This window comes from Leucoraja erinacea, chromosome 31 (genome assembly GCF_028641065.1).
Source record: "Leucoraja erinacea ecotype New England chromosome 31, Leri_hhj_1, whole genome shotgun sequence".
Classification (NCBI taxonomy): domain Eukaryota; kingdom Metazoa; phylum Chordata; class Chondrichthyes; order Rajiformes; family Rajidae; genus Leucoraja; species Leucoraja erinaceus.
Window position 1 is genome coordinate 17542714 of NC_073407.1, and position 26868 is coordinate 17569581.

The 26868-nt window shown below is 40.5% G+C and overlaps 1 protein-coding gene across 1 annotated transcript; it reads right to left on the minus strand.

Moving 5' to 3' along the window:
- Window positions 1-598: 598 nt before the first annotated feature.
- ubac1 (UBA domain containing 1) lies at window positions 599-25187 on the minus strand. Its single transcript, XM_055660130.1, has 10 exons — window positions 24918-25187; window positions 14727-14847; window positions 13094-13167; window positions 12593-12700; window positions 11232-11334; window positions 9850-9958; window positions 8733-8937; window positions 7464-7550; window positions 4259-4397; window positions 599-1823 (listed from the first exon to the last, which is right to left on the minus strand). The coding sequence occupies exons 1-10, from the start codon at window positions 25053-25055 to the stop codon at window positions 1708-1710; spliced, it is 1200 nt and encodes a 399-aa protein (XP_055516105.1). The 5' UTR covers window positions 25056-25187; the 3' UTR covers window positions 599-1707.
- Window positions 25188-26868: the final 1681 nt, after the last annotated feature.

Consider the following 26868-nt stretch of genomic DNA (forward strand, 5'->3'; position numbering starts at 1 on the left):
AGAGAAACTTAAAAAGCGGCAGAAAATTAAATCAAGTCAACCATTTACCAAAAAGCAGCTAGCAAGTAGCAAGCCTGAAACTTCCCCACTTCGATGCAAATCTTTTGGCAATTCTTTCAGCCAATATAAATACGGAAAAGACTTTCCACTCCACTCAATCTCTTCTTTTAAAGCACCGGTCATCTCAATCTCAAACCACAAACTATACTTGTTAGTGAATCAGCAGCTCCTGATGGTCTCAGTACACTTTCTTTTTAAGAAAGGAGAACACTTATAAAATACAACCAAGTACAATAGGGGAAGAATTGCTTTTGTTTTCATGTCAAGAATTATCAATATGACTTCCCAAAGAAACAACCCGATTTTGCTTTTCAGCGACCAAAGCACTTCAACTAGGTTTCTTTATTTTGAGAGAGTATCAATTGCTGGTTACTGGCAGTAAAATGTTACTACTTACAGATGTTCTGGCGTATAGATTAACCCCAGCAACCAAAACATTTCCTTTTCATAAATAGATAACTATTCCAGCGTTCAAACCACAACACCAATCTTAGTTTCTCACCACTGTAACACTAATTTAAAAACAAAAACAACTTCATTTGTTCATGGTAATCATCGATTTTATCGGGTGGATTCATCATCGTAGGTCACATTGATTATGGGTTTAAGTTTTTCCTTTGTCCTACAAAGAGGAAATAGGCTGGTGCATGGAAAACTCACAAGTAAAAACTCATCTGTACAAATTCTCCAAATAGAGCATTCTATAAAAATCAGTATTTATAGATTTCTTACACACAGCAGTAATGAGCACCATGGTACCATGTAGTGAGAGACAAGACCATCTTCCAAAGCTGCAAAAGGAACCAATTAATTGCTTTAAAAAATATTCATATAGTAATCAGTGGGAGTATTCTGCACTCTAAAACAGACTTATTTGGCACTGCGATTATTTTGAACAACGGCCTCCCGTTGTTGTTGGATGCGAGGAAAAGTCAAAGCTACGTATTAGCAAAAGACGTGATAAGAAAACCCTTACTCAGCTACAATTATTACCTTTTATTTTCAATATTGCAATCACCTCTGTCTGCAGGACTGCCTCCTTCACTGTACACAACCACTAATTTTGAAGTTTCTACCGAGGACTGACAACCTTGATAACAAGAACAATACAGCTCTCCACATTAATAGGTCTTTCCAAGTATGCTTTGGTGCATTTCTAATAATAATAATAAATAATATTGTTCACCAGTTATCAAAGTTGCTCTGTCCCTTTCAAAGAGGTATATATAGGCAATAACCAAGGCAGTCAAATAATAGTAAACATCTATTTAGCAGATCCCCAGTTTTTTACCCTTTGTTCTTTGGCTGTTCACAAACGTCCAAATGCCAAACAACATATTAGTTGCTCGTTTCCAAAAATGGGATTACCACTGTCTTTAGCTTTTATAAGTGTTCTCTTTTGTGTCTTGAAATCTGTGCAATTTACTAATAACCTTTCCTTTAAATTAAAAAAAACCTCAGATCAAGGCCTTAAGCACTAGATCCGAAGGCAACAGTAGTTACGTGGATGGAGTTGCAAGTTTCTCATATTAAGTACAAACAGGCTCCAGTCGTGAACAATCCGCACTTGCTCTTCTCAGGAAATGATACCCATCTCTGCAGGCGAGCAGCTGAAAGCACCCGTGTTGGAGGAGAGGGGGGTGTGTCCTACGTACGATTCAGAGTCTGGAAAATTCTAGAAATCTGCAGCATCACAGGGCCCGTCTCGGGGTCATTCATCCACTGAGTGCTGTTCAATGGATTTTCCAGCATATCTTCAAATGCTGCAAGAGGGAACGAAAAGTGGGAGAGGGGAGGGATTGGAATGGAGGAAGAGAAAGTGGAAATCAATAACAGGGTAGCATAAACACAAAAGAGGGTATTCTTCAGTGGATAACATTGTAGATTTTTTTTTTCCATCTATTAAAGCAAGATTCCTTAGAAAACTGTGTCCTAGCCAGTACATTTTCCGTTAAATAATCACTTACGGTATATTAAAATATCTTAAATTAATGATTGTGAGCAAAGTATAGAAATTTTAAATTAGAAAGAAGTACATTCATTTAGTAATTAAATATCACGTTAACGTCATGCAACTCCTTCTGCCATTTTTCAGCTCCTTTCACCTAGACCTCAATAACTCTCTGCAGCCTAAGGACTTCCATGCACACCATTAACATCTACGCCAATTCTGCTGGAAAGTCAAGATTCTTTACAAACTCATGATGTAAAAATGCAAGCAAGGCGTGATTCACTCAGACAATCCCTTTCGGACTGGCGCCAAAAACTATTCAGAGAAGAATCAAATGCCACGGGAATTACAGATGACGTGCACAGCAAAAATAAAATTGGTCAGGATTTTTTAAAAATATTGTATAAAGTTTAGATGATATTACTGAAGGAGAAAGTCATTTCCCTTCTCGTCAGAAAATGTTTGAAAAATTAGTTTATCTTTTATTTGAAGCCCAGATTGAATCTATGTTTGATGCCAGACCCCTCCACCTCTCGGTTAGACTACTCTGCAGGTGCCTTGGAAGTGACCATGCAGGGGAGAGAAATAACAAGGGAGATCTGCCTTTCCTGGAGATATGCACGGTTATGAAATAGCATTGTTGATGAAACTAGGACACTCTTGCCGTCCAGATTGAAAAGAAATGCACAAAGTAATGAAAAACAATATTTTTTATGAACGGGAGATGCAACTCAAACATTATGACATTAAATATTATACGACATGTATAATAGTATTGGGCATAGCTTTCAGGTGAAAAAGGCAAAGTTTAAAGGAGATGTGCGGGCAAGTTTTATTTTAACGGTGAGTGTACGGAACATGCTGCAGGCATGTGGCATTTAAGAGACTTTTGGATAGGCATTTTGGATAAAACGTCACCTATTCCTTCTCTCCAGAGATGCTGCCTGTCCGCTGAGTTAATCCAGCATTTTGTGTCTACCTTTTTGATAGGCATATGGATACACATGGGGTTTGGATAATGTACAGGCAGATAAGAGATGCTCTTGGCATCGTGGGCCATAGGGCCTGATCTTCTGCTGTTCTGTGTTCTATTTTTGTCTTCGATCCAAAAAAGCAAAAATAAGCTAGGCTGCCCCCAAAAGAATCAGGCAATAAAAGCTGCCATAGGCAATAGGCAAGTCAATCATAGCCATTATTCTATTGCAAAGGGACAGAAGCCCATAGGGAAAGTTATTTTTGCACCACATAGTTGTTTATGCAGCTTTCCACTGAGGTTTACTCTCTTGCTTGTAAAAATCAGCACTGTTTGCTCAAGGGAAACCACGTCATAACAGTAGCGCAGTTATAGTCACAGATTTCCCAAGGAACACCTATGCTTAGCAGCAACACTTGGTTAAAAATGGAATATTCAGTCAACAAGGTTTAAGGGGCATTTAAACCTTTCTTCAATGTAATTAGAACATCCAACTATGTTATGCTTTGTTACAAAGTAAGGCTATAGCAACAAACAAAGCACTGCACAATAAACAGTTACCGTATCTCTGAGTCACCAAGTTCCAATCTCCAAGTCACTGAACTCATTGAATGGAAAATGTAGTTGTCAACCATCAAATAACAAACCTCTGGATTATTCTCAAATAACATGTTAACATGCAACTGTTAGTAAAACCTAATGGTGGGAGCTAATCCTTGAACTGTGCAAAACCAACATGAAGTGACTTGATCAAAACATACAGGGTCTTGACAGTTCAGAAGTGAAAATAATCCTCTCTTGTGGAAGAATCTAGATCTTGGGATCATTGTTTAAAAATAAGGAATTGCCCATTTAAAGCAGTGGAATTCAATTTTTTTCTGTTAGTGTGTCTCAAGTCTTTGAAACTTTTTTCAAAAGGGCCATGCAAATAGTCTTTGAATGTTTATAAAGCAGAGGTGTGCAAGGGAGTGAAAGGGTATGTAGAATGTGTGGGAACATGTTGAACTTCCAATTTGATCAGCTACAATTTTATTGCACGCAGTGGCAAATTTGAGGGTCAAATGCTCTACCCCTGGCCCTAACAAGCACCTAGTCTTTAGTAGCATTGTAGAAATAAACACCTGACGATAGTTAACATATAAAAAAAAGATGCAGAGTTGCTGAAAAGAAAAATTGTCTGAAAAAAATACAAGGAACCAGAAAGAAAACATTTTTAAATTATAATCCGTGTTCATTGTTTATCATGAGACCAAAGCTTTTTACAAAAAACTTACCAAGCAGTGTTTTAGGGTTAATCAGTCCCAGCTGTACTACAGGGTTGTCCAAAATGGCTTGAAATAACGGGCTTTCGACATCAATACCATTATCCAATTCCTCAGGGGAAGGCTTTCGATCACCCAGCAGCCACTCACACTGAATAATAAAAATTACTCATTACTGATCATAGTCACTCAGCACAGAAACAGGCCCTTCGGCCCAACATTCCCGTACCCACTAAGATGCCCCATTTACATCAGTCCTACCTGCCCACATTTGGCACATATCTTTTCTAAACCTTTCTTATCTTTGTACCTGTGCAAATTTATAACACCTGCGTCACCTACCTCCTCCGGCAGCTTGTTCCATATATCCACTGTCTTCTCTGAAAAGAAATGCCTCTCAAGTTCCTCGAAAACCCATTCTCCTTCTGCGCTCCAAAGAATAAAGTCCTAGCCTGATTAGCCTCTCCTTATAGCTCAGGTCCTCGAGTGCTGGCAACATCCTAGTAAATCTTCTCTGCACTTTTTCCAACTTAACAGCATCCTTCCGATAACAGGATGACTAAACCTGAACACAATACTCTATACTCAAACTTGAACACAAGGTCTATACTCAATGCCATGACTGATGAAGGCCAATGTACCAAAAGCATTCTTGACCACCTTATCTACCTGTGATGTCACTTCCAAGAAACTAATGGGCCTGTCCCACTTTTTTTTAGGCAACTACAGGCGACTAGTTTGTCGCCACATGTTCGCCGGTGGTCACCGGGAGTAGTCTCCTCAGTTGCGCAAAAAGTCGTAGTGACTTTCTGGTCGCCGCTAAATTTTCAACATGTTCGGCGACAGTGGTTCCATTAACTATTCCTCAACCCACTTTCCCAGCTGATCAACACACTTTCCCTGCTGAAATGTTTGATAACCATCTTTGTTATTTACGATACCACCCACTTTATTGTCATCCGCAAACTTACTAACCATGCCTTCTATATTCTCAACCAAATCGTCGATATAAACCACAAAAAGCAACATGCCTAGCCCTTATCCCCGTAGCACACCACCAGTTAAAAGGTTTCCGGACCAAAAAATAACCTTCCACCATCACCCTCTGCTGCCTTCCATGAACCCTATCTCTATCCAATCTGATTCTGAAGAAGGGTTCTGACCCGAAACGACACATATCCTTTTTCTCCAGAATTACAGTATCTATCTTCTGTATAAACCAGCATCCGCAGTTCCTTTATGCATTCTCTATCTACTCTTGCTCCGATTCCTATGCAATCTAATCTTCCAGTGCAGTCTACCATGCAGAGCCTTATTCAAATGCTTTGCTTCAGTCCAGAAAGACAAGTCTACAGCTTTGCCCTCATCAACATATACCCATCCCAAGCCTCTAGCTTTTCCTGACCAGTGCCTCAATTTCTCTCGTCATCCAAGCTTCCCTACTCCCACCTGGCTTGCCCTTCACTCTTACAGGAACATGCATGACCTGATCTTTTGTCATTGCACTTTTAAAAGTATCCCACTTTCCAGATGTTCCTTTTGCTCGCAAACAACCTACTCCAATCAACATTAGCAGGTTCCTGTCTAATATACAAGTTGGCCTTGCTCCAAATCAGAATTTTAACTTGTGGGGCCACACTGTCTTTATCCATAACTATTTTAAAGTTAATGGAACAGTGGTCGCTGGACCCAAAAGGCTCAACCATAGACACTTCCATCACTTGCCCTTCCCAAATTCCTAAGAGCACGTCAAGCTTTGCCCTCACCCTTGTAAGGCCCTTTACATTTTAGCCCCCGAGGAAATTTCCCTGAATAAATTAGACAAATTCCACCTCGTCTAAGCTCGTGGCATGATGAAAGGCCCAGTCTACATTGAGAAAGTTAAAATCCCCTTCTGTGATCAGTTAAAAAATAATAATAAATTGTGTCTCATCTTCGGTTTAAACCAGCATCTGCAGTTCCTTCCTTTTGGTAACATTACAATGGAAAATTGAGAAGTGTTTCAATTACAAGACTTTGTAATGTATTCCACCCTTAATATTAACAAATGACCCAAAATATTTCAAATGTGAAAAAACGTTGCACTGTCACATAATTCAGGGTAAATTAAAAAATGTTGCTCAAAAAGATATAGCATGGAGCCATCTAACACTTGCAGCAGTCTGCTCCACTCACAACCACTCTCCCTTCTGTTGTAGGGTAGACCGAGACGGACTCCCCTTCCCAATCTTTGCACATCCCCCAAGCCTTTCCACTCATCACTTTAATCTCATGTTTCATGTATTTTTCTGGCAGATCAATTTCCCTCCTGGGATAAATAAAGTTCTATCGTAACGTATTGAACAGTTACAGTCCGTGAAAATAAAATTAAAGCATCCAAGCTTATATAACAGGCCAAAATCATAATTCTGCACAAATATTACTTCATGAGCAAGGGGTTAAAATGCTTTAAGAATATAATTTTTTTAAGTTGGCTGAATAATTTAGTTATCCTAACTCACTCTTAATTTCTTCATCACCAACACTTACACAGTTCCACTAGCACCTGTTATGTTTTTGGTTTATAGATCTTTACTAGTTTGACCTGTTGCTAATCATTATACTAAAAAGACAGATTCGATTGTCTCCTAAGATAGCAAAGCAAATTTCAGCGGTCGAGTGGGGACTGCTCGGCAATTTTATTCTACGAGTTATTCAAAAGGGAACAGCCACATATAACACTTTATGTACAAGATCAGAATAGATAAAAATGCTACGGCAAATGAATGCATTACCTCCCTAGAAGGATACAATAATATGCTCCATGCTGACTCACAAAGACAATCATATAACCTTTTCTTACATTTCCACCGACTCATTTTGCACAAACATCCTACATTCCCCACCCCCTTAACAACCTAAACAATCTGTTCATGGTTTAGATAAATTCAATTAAGTATGCAGTGAATAAAACATCAAACTCAAATGCAATTAGATGCAATTATTTGGAGTCATAGTTGTGCAGGTCAGATGCAGGTCTTTGACCCACAATGCAATGGCAACGTTTTTATCCATCCACACCAATTCCATTCCCTGCACCAATTTCATTGCCTAGTCAAGTGTCCCTCCAAACAGTGATTTGATTCCACCACTTCCTCCGCGAGTGTATTCCAGATATCAACCACTCTATATTTCTAAGACAATATTTTATTTAATAAACTGTCTTTTTGGTACTTACAGCAGCATCTTGTTGGTTGTTGTTAACTCTCAATGCATCGATTACTTCCTTTTCATCAAATCCCATTTCCATCAGAGCAATCATTGCCTATCAAAGAAAATACAAATTGACCGACAACTGTATCACCACCTTCACGACACTATATTTAAAATGGTAATTTTCCAAAAATAGCAGATTGCTCATAAAACCTCTCACAGAGAACAAAATCATAACACACGGCAAATGAAATCACGCTTCATTTGAAAAATCTGTCACTTCCCATGGCCAGAACAATTCTGCCCTCCATCAATTCTGCTTGCTGTCATGATAAGGTTTTGTTCCTGATTTTCCTTTACCATTCCCACATATGTATACAGAAATGCCCGGAGGCCTGTACGATGAATAGTTACAGCACAGTGGGTACAGGATTGATGGCAGGGTTAATTAAAAGCTGACTCTAAACTCTAATGAAGTCCTTACACTCTGATTTCACATATTTGGCTTTTAACTCAGCAGTCTGCACAGAAGACAACCCAAACTTCCTAATTTTGACAGCAAGCCCTCCCCTCCCCTCCCCACCCCACACACAAAAAAAACACACACAGGAGCCGAATTGCAGAGCATTCAACTGGAGCCAGTTCTTCATGGCTTATGCTGCAGCAATTATTTTCATTTTATCCTTTACTCTTTTCCTATCCCGTCAAGCAGATTTAGGAAAAGTGATTGCATGTAACATAGAAGCCCATTCTTTAGTATTTCATTGAATGCATCACATTTTGATCCATCAGGAAATTGTGCAATGCGCCATAAAAACCCAAGTCTTTATTATTTTTAATGATTGAGATCTTTAACCAACCGACAAATCACAGCAACATATAATCAATGGTGAAAGCACAAGAGGCTAACATTGAGAAACAAATAATTAACTACTTGCATTCATCATGGTGCTAACAATTTCTTTGAAAAGTAAAACAGTACTCCAACTGCATTTCCAACGTAGCACTAAATAAAGTTTACAGTTAACACATTTCTTTCTTATCATAGATTTTAATTAGAATGTGAATATGGGGCAAATAAAGGAAGCCTTAAATGATATATACTTCAATTCTCTCAGCAGCAACGGTATCATTCATATCAAATTACTTTACTTTCTAACAAACTGATGTACCACAACGTCTAGTTTATAATCAATATGGTGCCACAGAGTGAACAGCCCAACTTATGTGAAACATATTCAATATAAGAAATGGTCCCATCGTACAGTATCAGTAATGTGGAAATTCTACTCACTCTGGGTTCTGGTCGAAATTCCCGTTTCCTCCTAATTCTCTTGAAGATATCAGTCAGCTCATCTTGCTTGGAAATTTCAGCAACTGCTTCAGGTTTAGCCTCCTCCGCCACTGCTCTTTTTCCTCCAGGAACAGGCAACGGTGCATCGATTGCAGGGTCTTCTGCATGCTCAATTAGCCACTCCATAGCCTGTGTTACAGACATACTGGAGGGGGAAAGGAAGGGGAAACCTGCAATTATTGTACATCTGCATATAACAATATTGCAGATTTTCAGACCCCAGAATGGGGCCTGCCTCCATCTTGGCTACATTGTGACAAGTCAAGAGTATTGAATTGTCCTACGCACTGACAATGGAGCAATGGAATTCTTACTTGCAACAGCTTAACAGGCCTGTTAATGCAATATTAAAGATAAACTATTTTTAAAAAAAGCAAACACATTAATAACCATGACTAGTGCGAACAAATGGAATCAAAGTGCAATAAAGACATTGTCCTAGAAGAACATAGTTCATGGTAAGATTAAATCACATGTAAAATTAAAACAAAAGTAAAAATTAAAATTGGCTAAAGATTGATCACTGTGCACAAAACAAAATGTATTATGGGGCTGCACGTATCATTTTGTCACAACATACCCATTTATAATCCAATTGCCACTGAAGATACGTTTAAAGAAGAAGTGGGCTTGGGAATACCGTTTCTAGGAACATTGAAATAACACTGCACTAAATAACACAAAGCACAATCACCTTAGATTAGAATAAGAGATTCTAAGCCTCCAAGCTGGGACTTTTAAACAAATATCTAAGCCTAAAGCTGAGCTATCTTCCTCCATTATAAAGATTGGGAGTTTAGTTAAAGGCAAATCCTTTGTAAAATAAAATGGAACTCCATTTATGTGTGACAACAAATTTAGAAGGCTTCCTGCTTAACAGAATAATACATTCCATGATGGAAAGGTACTACCTTGATATCCTTCAATACTTTGCGCAAGGAGAAAGCGACATACTATGTGCCACAACAGACTCCTGTATTATTACCTTCAGCTTCCAATGTAGTCTTCTAACTATAATACTAATTTGCTAAAAATAAATACTCCACATCAGACTCACTGATTCAGCCGTAATGCTTTGACTGCTCGACTCTCGGGGAAGCCCATTTCCGTCAGTTGACGTAGAGCTGCCTCATCCACTCGTTCTTCCTCATCCTCATCCAGCATGGCTACAAGAAGGAAAAAATACATTAGCTACACTCAGAACAATCAAGTTTATCTTAAAGTTACAATGAAACGAGAAATGAATTCTCAGAAGGGCTTAGAAAATAATTTTCTTAAAAAGAGCATGATACAAGTCATGACCTTTGAAAATTAATATCTGAAATATCAAGTGCAGGGCAAGTGTTTTCTACAATATCAGAAGTTTCCAAATCAAATCAGAGGTTTATTCATCAAAATAATTTGATCAAAGTTGTTCAATAGAAGAAATTGGCCTGATGCAGAGAAACAGATTCCTTTTCAATTCTGATAATACGTCATCAACCTGAATGGTTCTCTCTGTTCCATATATCTGTGAACAAGATTGTTGTCTCAAACTCCAATGTGTCAGGCTTCAAAGAGCTGAATGCAGTAGTTTCATTTTGTAAAACTGTGATACATCATTTTTTTTTCACTTCTGGGAAAAACTGCAAAATACAAACCAGTCGTAATCCTGCAAAAAAAAACGAATCTCATTGGGACATGACCCCAACTCTCAAAAGACTGTCAATTTCCCAATGAAAAACAATACTGCTGCGGTAGACAATATTTTTCTGACTTGCTGGCCAAGTACAGAAACGTACACGATTTCAGGAACTCCCTGATTTCCTCTCAAGCTTTTTTTACAGTCCTATGATTTACAAGTTCCCATTATCACACTTTCTCTGATGTTCATTCTAAATATTGTCTCACTTCAACATTTCTTCCAAAAGAAATATTCAGATTAAAGAGCAACACCCATAAAACAACCAAATATCCCAATTGTTAAATGCAAACAATTCTGACAATGCACTTCCATAGTCTTCAAAATTATATTGTCTTTAAATTTGCATTAGTTTCAGTTTCTTTGTCCACTCTCAATTTGTGATTTCCAAGATAAATGAAGATATACCTAAATCGTTAAATCTAATCCAAGGAGATATACGCCTGTGAGATATCTTTACAATACTACTGATATTATTAAATAATCTCAATGACTACACCATTACAATTATTCATCAAAGTAGAATTTCCATCAGTTGCTACTGCCGAATGGTTCTCCTTCTAGCCCCAAAGATAATTAATGTAATCAAGTGCAGCATTCCGCCACTGTTCCACCCAGCGACAAATGTTGGTCTTTCCCAATCTTTACTTAACCACTATAATCAATAGCCTTGAGAAAAAGCATGATTTGTGGATAGAAAAACAACCAGGGCCAAAGACCAGACATGTTGCCTTGGCATCAATAAAATGCAATCTTACCATTTGCCTTCTTAAACAGTTCTACAGCATCTGGATTCAACGCTAGCAGCTTCTGTGCCACCTCTATTAGTGAAACAAGTATTTTCCTGAGTTCTGTCTGAAACTAGAAATAAACATTAGCTTACAATTTAATTTTCAGCTAAATATCATTGTTTAGCTGAACAGAGATAATTGGTTAATGCAGATTTTGTATTTTTGCCAACAGCTCTGAATCACATCCTGTTTGCAAAGTCTCATCACTTCACATCACTCTCTCTATCACTCCAGCTACATATTTGTCAATATACCCAGCCCATCTACTTCTGCCCAGTATTCCTCCAGACACATTATTGGCACTAATATCTCATTTTTTGGAACAAAGCACAAAAACATGCTTGGTCGATGCTCACTGCCATAAGATATGGTTGCATTTTGGTTTTTGTTTCCTGTGAATCAGCCTCTTGGTAATCATCACTTAGATCACCATTAATCCCTCAAACCTCTTCCTGCAGCATTCAGTTGGACTGATTTGAATACTGCTCCCCTGATGGAAATGGGCGAAAAGATTGTGGTCTTAGCTTTCCAGCCTAATGAATAAATAGCAAGTAAAATCTAGGCCAGGAGTTATGTGTTCTATTTTAAAAACCTATGGACGGATTGACCAGAATGTTCTCTCGGCATTGCAGGGTAGGTTTAGATCTCCCTATCCAGACAGCAAGAAACCCCAATTTGGCGGCTTAACAGGTGTTAGGAACCATTTCAATTGTCCCAGCGGCAGTATCCCGCCACTCCATCAGTGATTCTTTGTCAGCAGCTGCTGCTCATTGACGTTGAGCTGGAACACTCCATGCTTCAGGAATTTTAAAATAAATCATTCATAACTCAGCTGCTGAATTTGAGTTTTAAAACTGAATTTCCAGCACAGAAATTCACCGCTGATTATTTAAATTCAAGAGTGAACTGAAATTTTTTTTCATTACATGCATCATCCCAACACCAATTAGGGTTTCACAATCACATAGGTTTTTTATTTGGATCTTCAATAGCATTGCCCAAGTACACTAGATCTACAGCCATGTTCAGTTGAGGGGTTGGAACAATAAATGAACCAAAGTGTTCAAAACAAACTCAACTAACAATTCGTAGGTAATGCCTTGTTAACTTTATTGACGTATCAAATTCCAATACCAAGACATTTAATTTGGAAACACCCCATATAAGCTCATCAATTACATCCTCGTACCAGCAGTTGGGCTACAGAGGACTAACAAGTTATTAGAAGAATGCAGAAAAATAATATTTTTTTAATTTATTGTAAAGAAAAAACAATTGACTTTAACAACCTCTTTAAAAAAAAAAGATGTAAAGATAAAGTCACGTACATCTCGCAGGTTGTGCTGGGTAACCATGCGATCAACCTGCCGAGCAGCAAGTTGAGCTGTCACCTTCATGATGTCCTCCTTATCAGGAGCCTTTTGCTCTTGTTTTTTCTGATGGAGAAGGGAAAAGAAAAATGCATTATATTAAAAGATGGCGTGATGAGAATATAAACGAGCAATACAATACACAGTCATTGTGAAGGCAAACAAAATTCGATTCATTCTTGGAAAAATCTGAAACCATCATTTATGATTCCAGAAACCCTTTCTTCCCTTTCCACAGGAAATATGGAGAACTTCATAAAAGTATGTACTTCACATTAAGTGGTCTCTAATCCAAAATGTGAATTGAGAATTAAGTGAGACATAACCACAGTAAAAATCTGTGCAATTTTACAGGGAATCCCTGGTGATATAAAACAACTAGCCATAGATTCAAAGAGTGTTTCCTATACTGTGGACTTTCCCCAAATGACAAGAGATTGTTTTAAATGAGTAGTTTACCTTTTCTTCTGCAGAAACATCAGCCATTTTGGGAGGAGCAGCAGGGGCACGCTTTTTAATTAACAATAAAACATCTAGAATAGAACCAAAGGGGAACATGAGTATGCAACCGATACAACAGCAGATGGTAGATGATTCGAACATGCTACTCAATCTTTTCACTGTCAGACTAATACAAGCAAAACATGGTCAGGATTAATGTCATTATCCAGTTAAACCACAGAAATTACCTACTGCATCTTAAACCATCACACTTGTCCAACAATTATTTTACCTTGACATCTGGGGCTCACCATGGGACTTGGATTTGACAACCAAAAAAATAATTGCACTGGCTGTAAATCTAAAATGGACAGCCAATTCCGAAGATGCCCATCAATAATTCTATTTCTTTCTCACATTGATCAGTCTGGTTAGTGATTCAAATGTTTTCTATTTTCATCTTAGTTTTGAAGTCCAGACGTTGAAAGCACAATAACAATATTTTTCAAGTCTTGTAATGTTGACTTTAAATTATTTTCTGCTGGGATGCAGTTTGCTAGCACCCCCCTCTTAAAGTTGTCCCTGTGGTCTTATTGATGTTAACACAGTGGGTAGTAAAACCATCTCCAAATCAACTCCAGAACAACCCTTACCAGACAGTAATGAATGGGAATGACAGACCCTTTTCACTGACTTAGCTCAAGACTGCCGAACACCACTAAAGCTCCAACGTCATCCCAGAACAACGACCAAAGCTGGGTCCCTCCTACTTAGTTGTTGAGCTCTGAAGGAAGGAAATCACTCTGCTACCGTGGATACTTCAGACCACTGCTTTAATACTTTCCTCCAAACACACTGCTCTCAACATCAGCCATAAATGCACAGCCCAGGTTTAGCAACTTTAAGTCACAGAGGAATTGCTTGTGTACATGTCACATTATTCTGAGGGATATTCTGAGGGAACTGAGGGGCATAGGTTAACCTCCAGTTAAATCAAGAACCACTTGTAGCCCTCAAGGCTATATATCAAACAACACATCACAACCCAGAATTCATTTTAAAGGATCAAAATCTTGGAACTCCCGGCCTAACAGCACTGCAAGATACCAGGCAGCAATGGGTCAAGGACGAAGCTCAGAATCACCACTGAACAAAAGGGGATGGGTAATAAATGTTGGCTTCATACTCTCTGTATATATTTTGTCTATATATGGAATCATTTTACCAGTCTTGTTAACCGCAGTATTATTTTCCTTTATAATCTTTCAAGTTAGCTTTAAGAACGTCCCACATCAAAATGTCACTAATTGCCTAAGCCTCTTTATAACATTCAAAGCTGTCTAGCCTCAAAAGAAACCAAACTCAAAAACAAGAGAAAATACGAGAAAAATAGTCTACCAGAAGCTGGTAAGACTGCAACATTCCCCATGTTAGGTTGATTACATTATTCAGTTGATCTAAACCATGGAAGCACATTAACCACCTTAGTATTTGTTACTTTCCTTGCATCCCACCCCCAGATACCCGCTACTCAAGGTTATTGAGTAGGAATAAAACTCTCAAATTAACTTCCTTTATCAGTGTTTTTATTCTTTTAAAATGAGAAATCCCCAAAGACCCCCTCCATTCAAGGAGCAGTGCTGACTCTCACCTTTATCCTGGAGGTTCTCTTCACCTACAGTCTTTGTGTCCGACAGGACCCTCTCTGAAGTAGCGTGAATGAGTTTGTGGTGTGTGACTGTCTTTGGATCCTCTAAACCTCCTTGCACGCACTGTAGGATGTACCAAGAAATTACAAATTGATTTTAACCCTTTTAAGGGTACACCACAGTAAACATTATGGTACAGACTTGAATTCAGTCCTTTACTTCCATAATGGCAAAGTACTCAGGCTCATTTACAGTAAAAATAACAGGGAGAAGGGAAGTACATAAACAACACACTTAAAGCATACTTAAAACAATGCTGTGCTGATGTTTAAAACCTTTGCCATTTTCTCCCGCTCCTAAAACCATTGGTTCTTTTTCGAGATGTAGCCCTGTGATCATAGGCAACATGCTATACGAGACACCCAAGAAGAATTATTTCTCAGCCAACAGGAAGACATTTGAAGCAGAGACTGTAGGTTGGTCTGCACATGGGTACAAACACCCACTCGGACTATTCTCTCCTTTACCGGAGTGCCGAGACTACTGATGCCTTGAGTTGTGGTTCTAGATACTTGTGGTGAAATTCTCAGACACCCTCACAAGCACTGACCAAATCTTTAGCACAAAAATCAAGAGTTCAAGTTCAAAGGTTTAATTCTTTCATTGGAGTTAAAATCTAGTTAGTTATGGAATTGCAGCCAGATAGTTTGTTTTAATTTTTTTAATCAGAGACTGCCCGGTGACAGGACATCGACCTTAAAAGTTAACACTGTTCTCCTTCCAAAGACATTAACCTGCCCAACGTGATGAGTGTACAAAGTTATTTTTAACGGCTTAAAACAGGGGTGTCAAACTATCGGCCCGCAAAGTGATCCAATCCGCCCAGCGAGATGATTTGGGGAAAAAAAAGTATATTCACATTTATTTTAAGCCTTAAAATGTGTTTTTTTTTAAACTGCAAATTAAAAATACTAATGTCTGGTTGTTACATTGTTTAATAGAGGTCAAAGCACTTGCTTGTTAATTTCAATGTCATGTCAATTTCTATGACCTCTGCGGTATGACCAGCAGCCTGTGTTCTTAAAAGGGACAGGGATGCCAGATTACTGTGAGATGTTCCATCCATATACAAGGGCCCACAATAACGAGGACTTTTTAGATGTGACCGCTAACAAATCACAAACAAAATCAGCTCTTCCTCTTAAAACTACCTCATCAAACAAGCTGTCCAAATCATCGACTGCGGTCCACTTTCATTTTTTTCATTAAGAAATATTTCATCCTCCTCCCCCCCCCCCCACCACATATTCCAAACGAAATGACGATTCTCTTTATTTTAAGCACGAGTTCACAACTGAATATTCTCCAGATCAGTGTTGAAAGTAGCTTCCTGTCCTAGACAGCAGGAAATTTAATTAATCACGGTGTACAGTAAGAGGATGTGAGGTTATGTGCTATATTATCCTTCTGCCCCAGTAAACTGGTATCCAACATCCCCTTGTGGAAATCTATGTGCGAAAAACAAGCAAAATAAGATCACATTAGTTTAATAAGTTGCCACAATGTTGACAGTCTGATGATGCATGAATGCTCACTTACATGGGACACCAAAGGATAACGGTTTTGTCTAGTGCTCGGCTCAACAAAATCAGTGACTTGAGAGGTAGAAAAGTCGTTTTCCCCTCAGCAAATACCACGACTAAAATAATAATGATAAAATACAATACCAGTTTAATCAAGACATTAGATTGAGTGTCCTGTACAATACAGATCTTAAAAATTCTACAAACAATTTACGGGAAAGGCCACTACCTCCATCTATGATGGAGGGCAATAAAATATTTTTTCCCCAGGAAGCTCACAAACCCAAAAAACAAAAATCTTAACCGCCAGTGACAGTTCATTTTCCAACCAACCCAAAGCCAAGAATAAATTCCAGCAGCTTCGAATTCCAAGGTTCATTCAATACGAGCACTTCTACTTCCCAAGAGAATTCACCTCCATCATCATGAATGCATACAACATGCCATCCCAAGCAGATGTTCTGCTGGCACTGGAGGAGCTGCAAACCGTGGTCAACAAATACTAGAGAACATACGCAGCACCATTCCCATCATAGCCAAGGACTTCAACAAGGACAGTTTGTACAAGTCACTGTATAAGAAGAAACTGCCGGTTTAAACCAAAATAGACACATAAAGCTGGAATAACCCAGTTGGACAGGCAGCATCTCTGGAGAGAAGGAATGGGTGACGCTTCGAGACCCTTCTTCAGACTGAAAGTCACGGGAAAGGGAAACGAGAGATATGGACGATGATGTAGAGAGTTATACAAGTAATCTAGCATTATTTCTTAAACATCAAAGATGCTAATGTACTAAATAAGAATTCATTGGAAACATCGGATACGTCTCAGCAAATTAATAAAAAAGTACTTTGGAAGGAGAGGAGGGGCAACACCAGGCCCCCAGCAACAGGAAGCTAGTGACACAAAGATCACCAGGATAGACCTTCGTTCTCCCACCTACATCAGGGCTGCTCACCCTCTCCCCACACTTGGTCAAACCAGAACCGTCAAGCCTGCTGAAGCTCAGTGTAGCCAACATAAAGGCTCTGTGGAGCACCACTGCAGCACTTCTGCTGCTGGACATTGAGGGTACGAATCTGGTGGGGGCTCTCTCAAACAAGGGAATGGACATCACCCCGGGGGGAGCCACAAGTGGCAATGCTCTTCCGACAAGTAAAAAGGGAGGTGCTAACATCATTGGGTATAACACAAGCAAATGATTGAAAGATACAGCATGGTAACAGGCCCTTTAGTCCACCATACTGACTACCGATCACCTATTCACACTAGTTCTATGATATTTTACTTTCTCATCCACTCCCGACGCACGAGGTATTAACCTACAAACAAACCTGCATGACTTCGGGATGTGGGGCACCCGGAGGAACCCCACGTGGTGACGGCGAATGTTTCCCCAGGAAGCTCACAAACCCAAAAAACAAAAATCTTAACCACCAGTGACAGTTCATTTTCCAACCAACCCAAAGCCAAGAATAAATTCCAGCAGCTTTGAATTCCAAGGTTCATTCAGTACGAGCACTTCTACTTCCCAAGAGAATTCACCTCCATCATCATGAATGCATACAACATGCCATCCCAAGCAGATGTTCTGCTGGCACTGGAGGAGCTGCAAACCGTGGTCAACAAATACTAGAGAACATACGCAGCACCATTCCCATCATAGCCAAGGACTTCAACAAGGACAGTTTGTACAAGTCACTGTATAAGAAGAAACTGCCGGTTTAAACCAAAATAGACACATAAAGCTGGAATAACCCAGTTGGACAGGCAGCATCTCTGGAGAGAAGGAATGGGTGACGCTTCCAGACCCTTCTTCAGACTGAAAGTCACGGGAAAGGGAAACGAGAGATATGGACGATGATGTAGAGTTATAGAACAAATGAATGAAAAATATGCAAAAAAAGTGACAATGATAAAGGGAACAGGTCATTGATAGCTGTAGCTAGGTGAGAACGAAAGCTGCTGAGATTTAGGGGGGGGGGAGGGGGGAGAAGGGATGGAGAGAGAGGGAATGCAGGGGTTACTTGAAGTTAAAGAATATTTTTACAATATTGTAAGATGCCCAAGCAAAATATGAGATGCTGTTCCTCCAATTTGTGTTAAGCCTCACTGACAATGGAGGAGGCCTCGGTCAGTGTGGGAATGGGAAGGCGAATTAAAGTGTTTAGCAACCCGGAGATCAGGTCGGTCCAGGCAGACTGAGCAAAGGTGTTCAGCGAAACAATCGCCCAGTCTACATTTGGTCTCGCCGATGTATAACAGTCCACATCTTGAACAACGGATACAGTAGATGAGTTTGGAGGAGGTGCAGGTGAACTTCTGCCTAACCTGAAAGTTGCAGGAGAAGATATCTAGGGAGGGGGTAGTATGGGTGGGAAGGGATGAGTTAACCAGGGAATTGCGGAGGGAACGTTTTTTGCGGAAGGCGGTGGAAATGGGAAGATGTGACTAGTGATAGGATCCCGTTGAACGTGGTGAAAATGTCGGAGGATTATGTTTTGTATGGGATGAAAGGCAACTACTAGAGGACTCTGTACCTGTTGCGACCAGGGGGAGCAAGGGCGGAGGAGGCCATGTGTGATGGCCTCATCTGTGATGGAGGAGGGGAACCCCCGTTCCCCAAAGAATAAGGATTTCTCGGAAGTCACTTTCTAACTACCATCAACATATGCCATGCAGCACCAGAGGATCAAACACCATCCACCATTGCTATTCCACCATCGAAGGTGCCTATTGCTTTATCCATCCACTCACTTTGGGAAATCATATTAGCCGTGCTCCTTCTTCCTGCGTATTGGCTGTGACTGAGGAGCATGGCTCCAGCGGTGAGGAATGCAGAGCTGGAGAGGCGAGGCAGAGGAACGACTCTGTTTGGAGTGTTTGGAGTCAGTAGAAGGGAATGACTATGTTGCTGTTATTACTGTGCACCTTCCCCCCCCCCCCCCCCCCCCCCCCCCCGTTTTGTTTTTGTTTTTGATTAATTACATGTCTGCACTGAGTAGGAGCAGCTTTTAATCTCATTGTACATGTGTATAGTGACAATAAAATGGCATTCATTACTGATTTTATAAGGAAAGGTGTGGAGGGGTATGTTTGCACCCAAACCATCTACGTTTTCCCAAACCAAAAGTCCCGGATCAACTAAGAGATCCACAAAACTCCAACCAGTTGGTTCGCGCATGTTTGAAGAACACAACCTCCTTGAGTTGGAGCACGAGGGAGAAAGTGTAGCCCATTCCTTCTCTCCAGAGATGCTGCCTGTCCTGCTGAGTTACTCCAGCATTTTGTGTCTACATTAGCTTGATGTACTTTTATACAGCTTTCTCAATTAAAAAAATGTACATTGGCTGGCAGCACATCAAATGATGGCCCAGTCAACATGTTTCAAACAAAATTAAAACATTTGCATGGCCAACAATAAACACCCACAGCCAGCAACAGGAGCAAAATGGATAAGAGCTAAATGCGGCTTCTGTCAACATTACTGGCATGTTAATTATTTTTTTTAATCATATAGAATGAGACCATTTGAAGTTGATATCATTATGATATCAACAATGGAAATGGTCTGGAGCAATTGAACATCCATTAACGAAGCTCAGAGAAACCCAACAACTAGCCAAAGGAGAGTCAAATACCCAAGTGTCCCTTGAGTTATTCTCAAGAAAACTGACACAGCCAGTCAGAGTCACTGATCTCAAAACCCTGACTGCAACAGTGGAAGAGCAAAAAACATACACCTTCAAATGATGGCATGGTATAAATTATCATTTACAACCTATTCAATAGAAATGATGGATTATACAAAATTTCAACAGGCTCATCCCAAAAGAAAACTATTCCCAGTGGTTATCTGCCTCTGCTAGGATACCTATAATTTCCCCAACTAACGAGCCAGAACAGATCCCCTGTATGCTGTTTAACCCTAAGCATATCCACCAAATTTGAAAACATCATTGGAGAATCTCTCCCAAAATCATAATCCATGCCTTCAACAGTCCTGTCTAGTAGAAGATGTAAAGCTTGAAATCACGTACCTGCCTCATCCCCACTGTTACTAGACTTGTTCAGACCGTTCATGGGGATGAATTCCTGACTTTCCAGGCTACCTTGGTGTGGCCATAATTGCATTTTATTTGTATCTACACTTTAATGATGGCTGTAACACTATATTCTGCACAGTTAATTTTCTCTTTTGCATATCCTGATGTACACATGAATGATATGGCTTGCCTAGATAGTACACAAAACAAAGTCTGTCACTGCATCTCGGTAGATGTGATTATAAGCCAATGATTCAGAAGACAAGATAAATACAAATTTAAGATTCTTCATTTGTGACTAAGAGTGAACAAGTTGGCAAGCAATCAGACAGTACAAGGCATCCAAGTAAGTGCGATCATGCTGTCACACGTTTACATACACACCCACACTACTTCCTTCTTGCACACATCACGTCAGAAGTCTCAGGAGAGCTGAAGTAATCAGGCTAATATCCTCTTTCAAGGGCAGAATGCAAAGACCACTTGTCACACTTCATCGCAGCCAAGGGGATGAAATCAACATTCTTTATCAAAACCATTTGGTTGTACGCCAAGCAGTTGTCTTAATCAGGTAACACCTTGGTACATATTTCTTTAAGCACATGATGTGAAAGGTTAAAAGTGTACACACAAATTTGTCTCTGCAATCCGAATTGCTCTTTCTCTGGGATGTAAGAGCAGTCAAACAGAGCATAAAATAAAATAATTCCATTTGCTTTAAAGTAAACAGCACAAGTGGCCATTCAGCCCACCACATCTATACTGATCTGTCTTCATAATTACAATGGCAAAACAGTAAGGAATACTTCCATTGACAGCAAAACCAAATAAAACCCAAAATATATAATGTGAAAGGGATCCTTAAAATAAATCTTACAATTATATCAATTAAGATCAGTCTGAAGAAGAGTCTCGACCTGAAACTTCACCCATTCCTTCTCTCTAGAGATGCTGCACGTCCCGCTGAGTTATTCCAGAATTTGGTGTCTACCTTCGATTTAAACTAGCATCTGCAGTTCTTTCCTACAATTATATTATTGCACTTCACCCTCGGGAGAAACGGATTATGATTTTAACATGAGGAGTGATCTCGCTTTGCTTATGCTGTGAACAGAACAGCTTGTACACTGCACCATGTGCTTGTTTATTTTTGGCACTTAGTAACTGTCAGGGCACAAGTGTAAGAAACCCAAAGAGAAAAAAATGACACAAGCAAAAAACAAGATTTTAACCTTGCAGAGTGCAGAACAAGAGTCTGCTGCAACCATAATCCAAAACTGCTGATAAGAAACATTTGGTAATTTAATAGTGCAAAAATACCAAACAACTAGCTAAAAATAATTTCACCAACGATCAAGGCTTTAAAGAATAATATCAGCTTCTTCAAAGCCGGACACCACTTTTATTTTTTTAAAACATCATCCTCGATATAATTAATCTGGGTTGCAGTAAACGTCTTCATAAGCGTTGGGACCTTGAGGCAGTTCATGCACAAATGTGCCATTAAATGTATGACACCATTTGATAAATTCCTAATCAATCTTACTTTGTGTTTTTCTATGTACTTCAGTTTAAAAAACATAGCTTGCATTTATAAAACCCCTTTCAACTCTGCAGATATTCTGAAGCACCTTATAGGCAAAGAACAGGGTAACTGGGTTCACTATTGTTACCTAAGCAAACTCTGCAATAAGCTCATGTCTAGCAAAGTCCCATGAACTAAAATAAGAATAATTTGCAGGGCTTATTTATAGCTAGCTCTGGAATAATGGCTGGTCAGGAGAACCCCTTCCGCTCTTGTGCCATATGTACTGGAACACATGGATTGTATCTTACTTACAAGGCAGCAGTTGCACAACGCACCACTTTCAAGTTCTGAGCAAAAACACAGTGCTGGAGGAATGCAACACTTCAGGCAGTATCGGTGGAGGGAATGAACAGACAATGTTATGAGTTGGGAGCCTTCCTCAGACTCATCCTGACCCACTGATTTCCCCATCACTTCATTTTTTGCTCGGGATTCCTGCATCTGCAGTTTCTTGTGTTTTCACTTCGAAGTTCTACACTGAACTGTAGTACAATATACTACCGGACTGTGCCTGGACCCCTCTGTCAGTGGATCACCAACTTCCTGACAGACAGGAAGCAGCATGTGAGGCTGAGAAAAAACATCTCGGACCCGCAGACCCTCAGCATAGGAGCAAGGCTGCGTACTCTCTCCTCTCCATTACTCTCTCTACACCAACGACTGCACCTCCACAGACTTCTCTGTCAAGCTTCTCAAGTTAGCGGACAATACAACCCTGATTGGACTGATCCAGGATGGGGAGGAATCTGCCTACAGACAGGAAATGACATAGCTGGCGTCCTGGTGCCTTTGTAACAACCTGGAGCTTAATGCTCTTACGACAGTGGAATTGATTGTAGACTTTAGGAGAACTTGCCCTCCCCTCACTCACCATCAACAACACCACAGTCACATCTGTGGAGTATTTTAAGTTTCTTGGAACCATCATTTCTTAGGATCTGTAATGGGTGGGGGAGGGGGGGGGGGAACGACGACGACACACCATAGACTCCAGTCAAAAAGGCCCAACAGAGGATGTACTTCCTGCGGTAGCTGAGGAAACAATCTGCCACAGGCAATGATGGTCCAATTCTATATTGCCATCGTAGAGTCTGTCCTCACCTTCTCCATCATGGTCTGGTTTGGCTCAGCCACCAAGCACGACATCCAGAGGCTGCAGCGAATCATCCAATCAGTTGGCTGTAACTTTTCCCCCATTGACGAACTGTACACTACAAGAGCCAGGAAGCGTGCAGGTAAGATCATCTCCGACCCCTCTCACCTTGGCCACAAACTCTTTGAAGCACTTCGCTCTGGAAGGCGACACCGGACTGTCAAAACCACCACAGCCAGATATAAAAACTGCTTTTTTCCACGAGCAGTAGCTCCACTCAATAACCCAAAGTTTGTAGCCTCCTCTTGCACTACTATTTTATTTCATCCACACGTTTAATGCTTTATTATTGGTTGATGTTTTATGTGTCATTCTTAATTGTTACTGTATGTCGTGTTGTTACTTGCGAGCGGAGCACTAAGGCAAATTCCTTGTATGTGTACATACTTGGCCAGTAAACTTATTCACTGTCTTCACTTCAAAGCCCTACACTGAACTGTAGTACAATGTAGTATTCACATTTCTGGAAAAGGATATCAACCCACCATCCTCTGAGTCAGAGATTAAACATAGGCCAATACTGACAATTAGATCCTTCATCAACCATGGTGGAAGTCTTTTTATCATCAAAAAGCAAAAAAAACAAATTAGCATTCAGCTCAGGACAGAAAAATCATTGTGCACTCACAGCATCATTTTCTAAAAGTTCAAACGTACATCAAGTCAAAAGGGACGAAGGCTGAAAACAAATTTAGTGGCCTAGTGGCCAACAAGTACGTCACTATTAAAAAATTGACGTACTTTAAAGGTTGCACCATGTTTGCAGTGTGAATGGAATGAACACATCCAGTACATTTATTAATGGAATGCAGTCGTACTCAAAGAATAGTGGAAACAAGTAATCTAGCATTATTTCTTAAACATCAAAGATGCTAATGTACTAAATAAGAATTCTTTGGAAACATCGGATACGTCTCAGCAAATTAATAAAAAAGTACTTTGGAAGGAGAGGAGGGGCAACACCAGGCCCCCAGCAACAGGAAGCTAGTGACACAAAGATCACCAGGATAGACCTTCGTTCTCCCACCTACATCAGGGCTGCTCATCCTCTCCCCACACTTGGTCAAACCAGAACCGTCAAGCCTGCTGAAGCTCAGTGTAGCCAACATAAAGGCTCTGTGGAACACCACTGCAGCACTTCTGCTGCTGGACATTGAGGGTACGAGTCTGGTGGGGGGCTCTCTCAAACAAGGGAATGGACATCACCCCGGGGGGGAGCCACAAGTGGCAATGCTCTTCCGACAAGTAAAAAGGGAGGTGCTAACATCATTGGGTATAACACAAGCAAATGATTGAAAGATACAGCATGGAAACAGGCCCTTTGGTCCACCATACTGACTATCGATCACCTATTCACACTAGTTCTATGATATTTTACTTTCTCATCCACTCCCGACGCACGAGGTATTTTTAGACACCTATTAACCTACAAACAAACCTGCATGACTTTGGGATGTGGGGCACCCGGAGGAACCCCACGTGGTGACGGTGAATGTTTAAAACTCCACACAAGATCAGGTTTGAATCCAGGTCTCTGGTGCTGAGGCTGCAGTTCCACCAGCTACCCCACTGTGTGTGTGTGTGTGTGTGTGTGCCAACTAATATTGAATCCTTGCAGTGCAGGAGGCTGAGGATTCATTTTAATAGAGGTGTGTGTATATACATACATATAATCGCGAGAGCAACAAAGGGCGAATACGCAGAATCCTCCTCACAAAGTAGCGGAATGAAGAACCCAAGGCCCTAGGTTTAAGGTGAGATGGGGAAATATTGAGTAGGCATGTGAGGGGCAACTTTTCCTGTTGTCCGCGGCCTGACCCACCTGCTTGAGGCAGCGCTCCTTGAGTTTCTCGACGCCCGTGTCCTCGGTCACCTCTTCCAACCACTCGGCTCCGTCCATGGTGCAGATGTGGAGCCGCAGCACCTTCCCCGCGAAGATCTTCTCCTCCTGCACGAACATGGCCCCGAGCGAGGGCCCGGCCAGCAACCGCGGACTGTATTTAAGCGGCTGCCCCGGCGCCAGCAGGCAGCGCCCGACCTCCTCACCGTCCCTCCACTCGGAGACCAGTGCGACCTTTCACCTTTCACCCACTGCGCCTGCGCGTGGAGAGCAACTTGCATTCTGGTTCTTGTAGTCCCCATCAGTTAATAATAATAATAATAATAATAATAATAATTTTATTTATAGAGCACTTTAAAAACAAACATAGCTGCAACAAAGTGCTGTACATCACTAATCATTGACAAAAAAGTTAATACACACCAAAAATAACAATCAAAAGAAATAGTAGGAAAAGACATGTGAAATAAAGAAACATCAAAAACACCACAAACAGAAGCAAAGCCTCAGGCATGGTCAAAAGCCAGGGAGTACAAATGCGTTTTAACACTGGATTTGAAGATGGACAGTGAGGGGGCCTGTCTGATGTGCAGCGGCAGGGTGTTCCAGAGTGCCGGAGCAGCAACAGAGAAGGCTCTATCCCCTCTGAGCCTCCGACTAGACCTCGGTACCTCCAGGAGCAGCTGACCAGCTGACCTGAGGGACCGGGCAGGAGTGTATGGGTGGAGCAGCTGGTGGATTTACAGCAAGCATATTACTGGTACAGCAGAGAGGAAGATTTATTAGATTTCCCATTCCAGTGCTGGCTTTCGGTTCAATTGGCTCCACTCCCCTATAATCTTGAACATTTCCCCCCCCTAATTTTGTTCAAAGTCCTTCCTACCTAAATCCCCTGCCCTTCAGGACACATCTGAGACATGTAATAAATGCAACAAGGTGTTCAGAGTAATGAACATCAGATCATCAAACGTCCTCTTGCATTCTGCCACTGCTCCATAACACTGCTCCCCATTCCTATATCAATGATGGTTCAGGACAAGATCCTTGAAAACACAAGCCTTTCCCCATGCCTTGGGAACCACCTTTCTGCTAAGCCAGATCTCAATGATGACATTTACCATCATCTTCAGTGCACCAGCACAGCCTTTGCCAGTTTGAGGAAATGAGAATTCAAAGATCACGTTTTAATTCACATATAAACTTTATTCATAAAAGGATACGCAAGAAGTAGTGCATGGTTTTCTTTACATTTATAATATCATACAGACGAACTATTCATAGTGTTATTGGACCTATACATTTGTAGTGTTAACATGGTCAATGTACAAAGCACCATTGTCACTATGGATAATACATATTTCATGTGTTTGAGAGATTTTTACTTGGGGCTTAACCCCTTAATGTCAAGTGGTGGTTGAACCTTAGAATACAGTCCTTCCCCACAAAGCATTCGCCGCACCAAACGTCAGTGCGGCCCTCAGCACTTACACCAGTAGCCTGGAATGTGTCAGGTCATGGAGATAGCGTGGAAACAGGTCCTTCAGCACAACTTGCCCATGCCGACGCATTTGGCCCATATCCCTCTAAACCTATCCTATCATTGTAGCTGTCCAAATGTTTTTCGAATGTTGTGATAGTAATGTGTTGTCAGCATTTCTTTATGGATATCCCTTTGTACTGGAAGACCAATGTTTCAGACAGATCAAAGTACATCTTTTACCAAATTCCAGCAGCATTTAAAGGTAGGATAACATAGAACTAGTGTGATCAATGGCCGATGTGGACGGGGGGAAAGGAATAATTTCCATGCTGTATCTCTAAACAAACAAACTAATTTAAAGTTTCTATCATATTAATCCCTGACAATGACTCATAGATCAGAATCCTCTGTTACACAACTGTCCACAATTAACCTAGACAAGGACCCATTCAT

What these genes read in the sequence shown, in the direction of transcription:
- ubac1 (XM_055660130.1), bottom strand. Translation starts at nt 25,055, where the DNA reads ATGTTCGTGCAGGAGGAGAAGATCTTCGCGGGGAAGGTGCTGCGGCTC. An exon ending in ACTGTTTAAGAAGGCAAATG is followed by an intron (nt 9,959 to 11,231) that starts GTAAGATTGCAT and finishes TCCTTCTTGTAG; the next exon opens with CCATGCTGGATGAGGATGAG. An exon ending in AATTTCGACCAGAACCCAGA is followed by an intron (nt 7,551 to 8,732) that starts GTGAGTAGAATT and finishes TTTCTTTGATAG; the next exon opens with GCAATGATTGCTCTGATGGA.